The following is a 9,953-nucleotide window of genomic DNA, read 5'->3' as shown; positions in this document are numbered from 1 at the left end:
TGAAATGTTCAAAATGCAGAACTAAATACCCGACGTGCATCCTGTTTAGATATGGCAGAGCATACTAGAGAAGTCTTAAGTTGACCGTTTCTTTGCAAAATTGCGCTATCGTTTTCCCACTACAAGGAAGTGACTCTGGAAGTGATAGGCACTCTGAAACGTGGTGGGGTCTGAGTGAAATGTTTCGTCCTCTTAGCCACCGTCAAAGTCTTCAAACCTCTATATAAACAAATCCTTTTCATTCTAAATGAACTCAAAAAAATGCTCTCTACAGCAATTTTAGACACTAGACATGGCAAAAGCTACTCTTCTGATTCTCAAATTGTTGATGATCCTAATATGTGCTGGTTGGATTACTCTCTGGATCCTGAAGCCCACCCAACTGTGGACGAAGAAATGGCATACTGCTGAAGATAGTGCAAGAACCACAGTGTTTGGGTACTATGGTATGAAAATTTCCCCTGAAATCTCATCTACAGAGATTCCACATGCTACTGAATTATCCTTTTTTTTTGTCATTTTTATTATCAGACTATGGGAAAAATAAAAAAGGGCCATGAAAATATGCATTAATTACAAAAACAAACGCTGCTTTGTAACAGTACTGATTTTGTGCTGAATCATTTGCAGGTCTTAATTTTGTTGTATATACCTTTCCTGTTATTGCTCTGGCTGCAATTGGATTTGTTTACTTGGATTTGCAGTCTAGAGAGTCAAGAAGAAGGTAAGAAACAATTGTTTTATTTCTGTTAATTCACTGTCAATAGAAATCTTATTTCTTTTGAATTTTGGTGACAGACAAGCAAGAAGATCACCCTCAGTTCTTTCCAATCCCCTCGTTGTTAACAGTTACCTGGGTGTTCTATCAGCCCTTGAGATTTTAGCAGTGTCCCTCTTCTTCCTCTATCTGGCATGGACTTTCTATGTTCACATCTCCAATGATTTCGAGAAAATGGTACCAGCCAAATCATTGAAGTCCTACTCCACCATCTCCAATGCTGGCAAGAAGATGACCCCAGCTGAATCATTGAAGCTGAATACGTGAGTACCGCTCTCAGTCTGACCCTAAACAATACATGCATGAATCGCCATCATCAATGTTTCTTTTGTGTTTCAGGCGGCAGTTCAAATTCCTTAGGGTGGCAACGCGATTTGGTTTGCTGGCAGAAGCCTGCCTGGCTCTGCTACTACTGCCTGTCTTAAGGGGGATGGCCTTGTTTCGGTTTGTTGGGGTACAGTTTGAAGCATCAGTAAGATACCATGTCTGGCTTGGGACTGCAATGATATTTTTTGCCACTTTTCATGGTGTGAGCACCCTTATTGTTTGGGGGATCAAAGACCGGATTCAGGATGAGGTGATTCCAAGTCCATCTCTGCCTTCTAATACTTGTCTGCAGTACTTTTGTATCAAGTGTTTTAACTCCATTCTTCTTAAACAACAGATGGGGAAATGGCAGAAAACAGGCCGGATTTATCTAGCTGGGGAGATTGCTCTCGTTACAGGCCTAGTTATCTGGATTACGTCACTTCCTCCAATAAGGCGGAAACGGTTTGAAATCTTCTACTACACTCACCACCTGTACATAGTCTTCCTACTATTCTTCTTGTTCCATGGTGGAGATCGTCACTTTTATATGGTTTTTGGTGGGGTTTTTCTGTTCGGCCTTGACAAGCTACTTCGAATCATACAATCAAGACCACAGACTTGCATCCTCTCAGCAAGAGTATTCCCCTGCAAAGCTATAGAGCTTGTTGTAGCAAAAGATCCAGGTAAACTTTTGAATCATTTTCAATTGCAAAAACATCACATAAAATTGATCAAACAGTTCTCCCTCAGTCCAATTTTTTTTTTTTTCTACAAATACATCACAGGATTGAAGTATGCCCCAACAAGCATCATATTCATGAAGATACCAAGCATTTCCAGATTTCAGTGGCATTCCTTCAGTATAACTTCCAGCTCAAACATTGATGATAATACTATGTCTGTCATAATCAAATGTGGAGGATGGTGGACAAACTCCCTGAGTGACATAATACATGCTGAGCTAGACTCAGGTTCCAATCAGATGAAGTGCATCCCAATTGCAATTGAAGGCCCTTATGGACCTGCCTCACTGGACTTCTTAAGGTGTGTAAAGGGGGTGGTCATATGATACTGCGATTTTCGGTTTCAGCTACCTCAGTTTTGGAATTCATAGGATAACAATTGGCTAGATAATCCAACATTCTTTTGGTGATCTTTTGCAGCTATGACAGTCTACTTCTGGTAGCCGGAGGAGTTGGGATAACCCCATTTCTGAGCATTTTGCAGGAAATTACTTCCACACAGAGCAGCATCAGATATAGATTCCCCAGAAGAATTGAACTTATATATATTATGAAGAACTCCCAAGATATATGTCTGTTAAACCCGATATTGCATCTACTCCAGAACCAGTCAGCTGAACAATGGCATCTAAAGCTAAAAGTATTTGTAACCCAAGAAGAAGAATGTGGTGCAACCATAAGAGATCTTCTGAATGGGTTTTGTCAAGTCCAAGTAGTAAACTTTGCCTCAAAATGTTCGAGTTATGCAGCAAATGGACTTGAAAATTTGCTTTGGATGGCTGCCATGGCTGGGCTTTCCTCAGTCATGTTCCTTGTTTTTCTTTCTTCTCTCAACCATGCCTTTCTTCCTTCCCAAGATAAGTCCTCCAAAGAGAAAAGCCCTTCTTGGGTTGCTGACATACTTCTCATATGTTCCTTCATCATAGCTATACTATGCAGCACCATAGTGGCAATTGTCTTGAGATGGAGAAAGCTGAGAAGAGAGATTCCACCAGTCTCTCAAAAGGAAGGCAAAGCCAAGGAGGGTTTGATGGACACAAGGGGCACTGCTCTTGAGGAGCATGAAATCCATTTTGGAGGAAGGCCTAATTTCCAAGGTACCACCATTTCATAGTCCTCCCAATTTTTCTTTTTTCTTTTTTTTCTTTTTTCATTTGCTCGACAGAGATGGTGTTCTAACATGTTAATTGAACAGATGTTTTTTCCAAGTTTCCAAAAGAAACTGGTGGATCGCATATAGGAGTCCTGGTTTGTGGCCCAGAAACAATGAAAGAATCAGTGGCATCAATATGCAGTCAAACCTCCCAATGCTGCAACATGGGAAATGATCAGAAAAGGAAGTCAAATTTCAGTTTCCACTCCCTCAACTTCACACTCTAGTTGAAACATAGGCGTATATTCCTATACTCCTGTCTTTATATCACATGAATAAAAGTTGGGCAATGGGTAGTTGCTCCTTAGGCTTTCACATAATGATGGTTTCTTGCCTTCTATTTCAGCCATGTTAGCATGTCATTGTAACACTGTTCTGCAACAAAAATGTGTAGTACATTGAAATTTGCAACTTCTGATAAATCATATATGTGTTTCATCTGATAAGGATGCATACCCACTGCCAATCAATTAGGATAGGTCCAGTGGTTGAAAACTTTTTAGCATATTCTCCAAGTGAACCCCACCCTATCCCTTCTTTTTCCAAGCAAGGAAAGTGCCTGAGATGTTAGTATCATCATTGTAGGACAACCGCATGATGCCCTCTGCTCCTACAATTGGACATTGGGTAAGACACCCCATTCAACAATTTGCCCAACTATCCAGGCCATTTTGTAATAAGGGGGTGCTAACAAAACAAGCAAAGAGCCCTATAGAAAAAAAAAAAAAAAAAAAAAAAAAAAACCCAACTTGCTACCAACCTATGATGAATCATAATGGTAAGACAGGTAACCAAACAAAAAGCTTGGTGTCACATCTATTATGGATTGGCTTGAAAGCATAATTTTCCCTTCTGTTTTTTTTGCTTTTTTTGGTCCGTACCTTAAACTTTGACTCTGCATAATAAAAATACTACACGTACCTTAAGGAGCATACATTTCATAGGTGAGAAAGGAAGACGAAGCTGCTGTAAATGGCTGCTCCTCCACAAAGTCTAAGATGGATTGATGTTTGTTAATGAATGTTCTGTAGAAGGGGTTTGGTCCTTGCCCACCAAAATGGACTTTCCAAGAAAGCTGTTGTGGAATTATATATATATATATGCAGACATGCCTATGTGCTTTACACCCTGTTTGATTTCTACCATCTTTAGTTTAATTTAAAATATAATTAAAAATATTTTAAATTTTCAAACAAAATTTTATTTTATAAAATATAAGAGAATAGTTTTTAAAAACTATTCTTAAAAATTGTTTTTTAAAATTATTTTGACCAAATAGAGCCTTACTTTTCATAATGAACGTGGCAAAAATATTGAACACCCAAACAGTATCTTATATAATTTCTTTTACAGAAATGAAAAAATTAAAAATATATATACACATTATGTCAATACAAAATCTAAAAAGAAAAAAAAAATTGTTTTATAAAATAAAGAAATCAAAATTTATTAAAATTTTGTTATTCACATCACACAGTGGACTGGAGCGGCGGCTCCTCTGCGTTCGTATCACCGCCACTGCAACCAACACTTTCACCTGCTTGCGCCAACTCCGACAACACGGCAGCCGGAGCGGCCGCGGCCTCCTCGCCGACCAACACCGTCACCACCTCCTTCATGGTCGGGCGGTGCTGTGGATCAGGGTGGCAACAAGCCAATCCCAGCTTCAAAACTCTTTCCATCTCCTCCACCACGTACTGGCCGGCGATCCTCTTGTCCGCCGCTTCACAAACCCTCCCATCCAGATACTTCTCCCTCACCCAATCGATCAACACCTGCTCCTCCTCCGTCGCCCACGTCTCTATCGGCCGTCGCCCGCATGCGACCTCCAGTACCACCACTCCAAAGCTGTAGACGTCACTCGCCGCCGTCGGCGCGGTCACCGTCGCCAGCTCCGGTGCCAAGTACCCGAGTGTGCCCACCACTCTCGTAGTGTTGGGAGCCGCGCCGTGCTCGTAAAGCTTCGCGAGGCCAAAGTCTCCGAGTCTGCCTCGCATCTCTGAATCCAACAGGATGTTGCTTGATTTGATGTCTCTGTGAATCACCACCTTGTCCCAACCCTGGTGGAGGTAGTTTAACCCCTCTGCAACGTCGGCGAGGACTCTTCGCCGCCCTTCCCAGCCCAGTAGCGTCTTGGGGTTGTCGAAGATCCACCGATTGAGGCTGCCATTGGGCATGAAGTCGTAGACAAGCATCAATTCATTGCCTTTTCTGCACCAACCTCGCATTTGGACGAGGTTTATGTGTTGAAGTCTGCCCATGCTGGAGATCTCAGCCATGAATTCTCTTAACCCTTGCTTCGAATCGTGGTTTACGCACTTCACAGCTACTTGGGTGTTGTTGGGGAGAGTTCCTCTGTAAACCCTGCCGAACCCACCCAGCCCCAGAAGCTCATTCTTGGAGAATCCATCGGTGGCTTGCTTCAGCTCCTCGTAGGAGAATCTGTGCGGCCAGTACTCGAGCTCCCAGTCTTCAATCTCATCTTCCTCTTCTATCTTGGTCTTCCTCCAAAACCAGTAACCCCCAGATAAACAGATGAGGAGAAACACAACAGAAGCTATTGCGATTCCTGCAATTGCCCCAGCTGACAATGAAGATGAAGCCGTTTCAGGCGAGAAAACTGGGAGATTCGTGGTATTGATATCTGCAGCAACTCCAGTATCGCTCAAACTCCATGCTAAAATCCTCTGCGCCTCAACCCAGTTGGTCTTCGATGCAGAAAACCCCACATACATTTCCGTTGATACATAGTTGGCAATCTTTGGATTTCTGTAACTGATCAAAGGCCTAGATGGTTTGGACACTGCAACAGGAGCAATTGTGACATTGATTTCGAATTGGGGTCCATCGAATTCAATCCAAGCTCGTATATTCTGGCCGTTCCGCATCTCCACCGCCACAAAATCGCCGGAGGAATTATAGTATCCGGCCGTCTGAGTACCATCTGATTCAGATTCAATGTTATTAAGGTCGATCCCGACATGATTACCATCTATGTCGTTGAATTCCGGGTTCTGACCGGTATCGAATTCAACAGCAAGCAAAGGAGCAACGGAAGGAACGGTGGCATTGGAAAAAAGGCCGAAGTATTGGCTGGCGAGAGCTCCAGGAGGTGAGGTGGAGTTGGAGAGGACGAAAGCGAGGCCGAAGCCGGGACTGTCACTGATATCAGGGAGGATAGAGAAGACGAAGGAAGTCGAAAATGAAGCGACGGCGGTGGAATTCGAGGTGGGTTTCATGGTGAGTCGAGTTGGGTAGAAGACTCTCCCGAAGGAGAATTGATTCGAATCATTAGTCAATCGGATAACAGAACCTTCAACTCTGGCATCGTTGATGAGCTCGAGGTAGGAAGCATCGGAGGCATTGAAGGAGTTGTAGAGGAAATTAACAGACAAAGAAGGTGAAACAAAGAGGAAGGTGAAGAGAGGAACCAGGAGAAGGGGCAACATGCGTGCAGATTCCGGTGGCGGAGAAGTCCTCTCGCCGGCTGTTAGATCTGGTGATTTGGTTGCAGGTGTGATTTGGGCATAATATGGTCACCTAATGATTAATGACAGCTTTTCTCATCCATTAATGTCTCTGTGTTTGGCAGTTGCGAAAATCCATTGGGCTGGACTAGAAAGCTTGCAGGCCCAAATAAAAAACCTTTGACTAGTTCCTACTTTCATTCAATTCCAAAAACAAAACAATCGTCATCAGGAAATTACAAATCTAGTAACGTTGACTACAGCAAAGCATGGATTTGATTTTCATATTTCAAATCATAAAAATCAAACTTGGAAATTTCAGATGGGGCAACAGCGTTGTCCATTTCAGACAATGCTGATTTGGATGGATTGGCTTCTTTAAAAACTCCTTACTAAATGAGACTTTCCTTGGGCTTGGATCAAGTCCAAGTTCCCAAATGGCCCTGGGGCGGGCCTAGACATTAGACCCCAAGTCTTTAGTGGGTAGATTGTCCTCATCCATTTGACCATTCAGCGAAAATTGTATAAATATTTTCATTTAAATTCTAATGAGTCCTCTATTGGACTTGGTCGTGGCCCTTATTGGGCTTGGACTACAATTAATTTTGTAGGGACCGTAATTAATGCAATAGATTGGACTTGGTCTGAGCTTGACCGACTGGTTTGGGCTGGGCTGCTCTGTTCTTTCCGTATCCATCGTGTGCAAAACACCCCATTTTCTGATTATTGACCCAGATTTTTTCAAGATAATGATTTTTAAATAATAAAATTATTAGGTTATGTTTGGATCCCAAAAAATTTAAGGAAAAATAAATAAATTTAAAGTCGTTTTGACTTATTTTATATATTTTATATAAAAATTAAATAATTTTAAAAAGTATAACAATATTTGATTTTTTATAGTATTTTTGTAATATAAAATCAATAATTTATTTTATTTTCTTAATATTTGATCTCACGAGTAAGATTTTTCCTCGTTTTAAATGGCGACCATTGAAGTAGGATGTGTTTGGATAGAAAACCAATTAAATAGAGTAACGAAATGATACGGTATGCAGTTGGACCCTTAAAAGATTGATTGGAGAAATATATATGGTGTGAAATTACGTGTGTGTATGGTCTTCCTTTCTCTGAATGTGATATAAATGGACCAATCTCTCCTTAGCAAGCTTTCTAAGTCTAATTGGGGTTCACAAAACTTGGTGCTGGCTCAAACGAGCATGACGTATCTAGGTGCCATGCTAGTTAACCATTTATTATGATAGGGTATGAGATATCTTGGTATCACTTATTAAAATATCACAATATTTTGATGATATATTGCCGAAATATCGGTGTATCCATACATATGGATACAATATTTTCAATTGAAATATCGATGGCCAACACGGGTCAAAGCTCAATAAAATAAGTTGTTGTGCTTATCAAAATGGGTTATTTTGTTGCTGCTTGCCCTTTGTTAATTATCATACACCACGTGTGTGTATATATATATATATATTAAAAGTTTTCATACATACAAAATTAAACAACGAATCGATTATAATTATTTTATAAGTAAATAATTTGTTTTTATTTAATTAAGCAGTAAAAAGTTTTTAATATCATTAATATGTTAATTAAATATTAAAAATTTATATATTTAATACAATTAAATTAAATATATCATAATTTTAATATTAAATATATTTTTAAATTAAATATATTATAATTAAATATCACAATATTATTGTTCAACAATATTTTATGTAATTTAATAATTAATATATATATATATATATATATATATATATATTAATTTTTTCGATAAAATAACTTTAAAATATTTATTATACTTCTAATTTTATTTATAAGAGTTTTGTTTTATATTTTTATAAGTTTTAATTAATTTTAAATTAATTGATATTTTATATCAAAATATTAATCGATATATCCATAAAATTAAAATACGTATCAATTATAGACGCTCAAAAGCTGGAAAATAAGTCATGATAATATTTTAAGTTAATTGATATTTTATGGTAAAATATTCATCGACATATCTCATGTATATATATCCGAATATGGTCTCCCATAGTTTATCTACCCCTTGGCAGGTCTCAAGATAAACTATGGGAGACCATATTGGGAGATATTTTATTTTCATGGAGTAAGAAGAGAGGCAAGAAAGTCAACCGTGCCACCTGAACATGATTGAGTGATTCATAATTTCATATTATAAATGTCTTGTGATTCACATTATAAATGTCTTGTCAAATGTGATGACTCATGAGATGGGTTGGAGATAGGGTTGAAATAAGAGAGGTTAGTGTAACTCAATTTGACGCGTGTATTTTTAGCCTCATCTCAAATACCCGGACAACTGTAATTTAATATAAATCTCATTTAATAATTTAATATGTATTATTATTCTTTTTAGATTTTTAAAAGATTTTTTTTTTGAATTACACTCAGATTAGTTATTAACTTGATTAACCTTTTTTAAAAAAATATTTATTTAAAGTAATATTAGATTGATGGGATATAATATGAAATAGGATAAAAGTTAAATATTATATCATATCCCATGTTATAATTGATAATTATATTAGATAAATTATCTTATCATTTATTATGCATATCTTATGTTCAATCAAATATGAGATAAAGATAACTAACTAGCTATATTATTCATTTTTTTATGATATATTAACCTTATAAGATATATATATCATGTATCAAAAATATACTTTTTATCAATTTTATTTTACTTTTTTAATATATTTATTTTATAAAATAAAATTTTTTGTTATAAATTAAATTTATGATTAAAAAAAATATAAAAAACTATTTATAAAGTTTAAACATTTTAATCATTGATATATATATATATATATCCAATGTATTAATAGTATTGTATCTCATAGGATATAATATTTTAGGATATACATATCTTATCCTATCCTACTAACTAAACGTAACCTAAATATATAACTTATGATAAAGTATTTATTGCATTACACTTATAGGGTGTTTGGTATGTGAGAATGAGGAGTGAGAATAAACATTTCATTCTTTCTCTCCCTTATTCCTATTAGGATAAATTTATAAAAGTAAGAATTAAATAAAAAATAATTTCAATAAAAATCAAATCTCACTTATAAGTGAGATTTCAATTCTTCGGTGATATTCTAATTTATTCATCACATAAAAAAATATAAAATATTTTAAAATTACTATTTTACCCTTAAATTTCATTCATCGAGCCCCTTTCATCTCATAATAAACTTTTTTGTTTTTTAAAGGAAAATTGTGCTTTGAACCAATTAAGTCTATAAAACCTATCCATTTAAAGCCCAAGACCCGGCTAAGTATGAAAATCGAAAACAATGATATTGAACTTCAATATTTCCCAAAATGTCATTTGTTGATTGTGAAAAAACCAAAACACAAAATCCAAGTTAAAAATCATATCAAAAATTTTTTTTTTCAAAAAAAAGAAAATAAAAATAAAACTCTTCAAA

General features: G+C 36.9%; 2 protein-coding genes across 2 annotated transcripts; one reads left to right on the top strand and one right to left on the bottom strand.

Moving 5' to 3' along the window:
- The first annotated feature begins 251 nt into the window (after nt 1-251).
- Nucleotides 252-3,405, top strand: LOC117934403 (ferric reduction oxidase 8, mitochondrial). Its single transcript, XM_034856062.1, has 8 exons — nt 252-446; nt 631-724; nt 799-1,041; nt 1,118-1,355; nt 1,443-1,770; nt 1,873-2,131; nt 2,251-2,927; nt 3,026-3,405. The coding sequence occupies exons 1-8, from the start codon at nt 293-295 to the stop codon at nt 3,208-3,210; spliced, it is 2,178 nt and encodes a 725-aa protein (XP_034711953.1). The 5' UTR covers nt 252-292; the 3' UTR covers nt 3,211-3,405.
- Nucleotides 3,406-4,401: 996 nt separating this feature from the next.
- LOC117904831 (L-type lectin-domain containing receptor kinase S.1) lies at nt 4,402-6,656 on the bottom strand. Its single transcript, XM_034817602.1, has one exon. The coding sequence runs from the start codon at nt 6,430-6,432 to the stop codon at nt 4,453-4,455; it is 1,980 nt and encodes a 659-aa protein (XP_034673493.1). The 5' UTR covers nt 6,433-6,656; the 3' UTR covers nt 4,402-4,452.
- Nucleotides 6,657-9,953: the final 3,297 nt, after the last annotated feature.

Source organism: Vitis riparia, chromosome 17 (genome assembly GCF_004353265.1).
Source record: "Vitis riparia cultivar Riparia Gloire de Montpellier isolate 1030 chromosome 17, EGFV_Vit.rip_1.0, whole genome shotgun sequence".
NCBI classification, from domain to species: Eukaryota; Viridiplantae; Streptophyta; class Magnoliopsida; order Vitales; family Vitaceae; genus Vitis; species Vitis riparia.
Note: the sequence above shows the minus strand (reverse complement) of the source record. Positions and strands in the feature narration are given on the sequence as shown.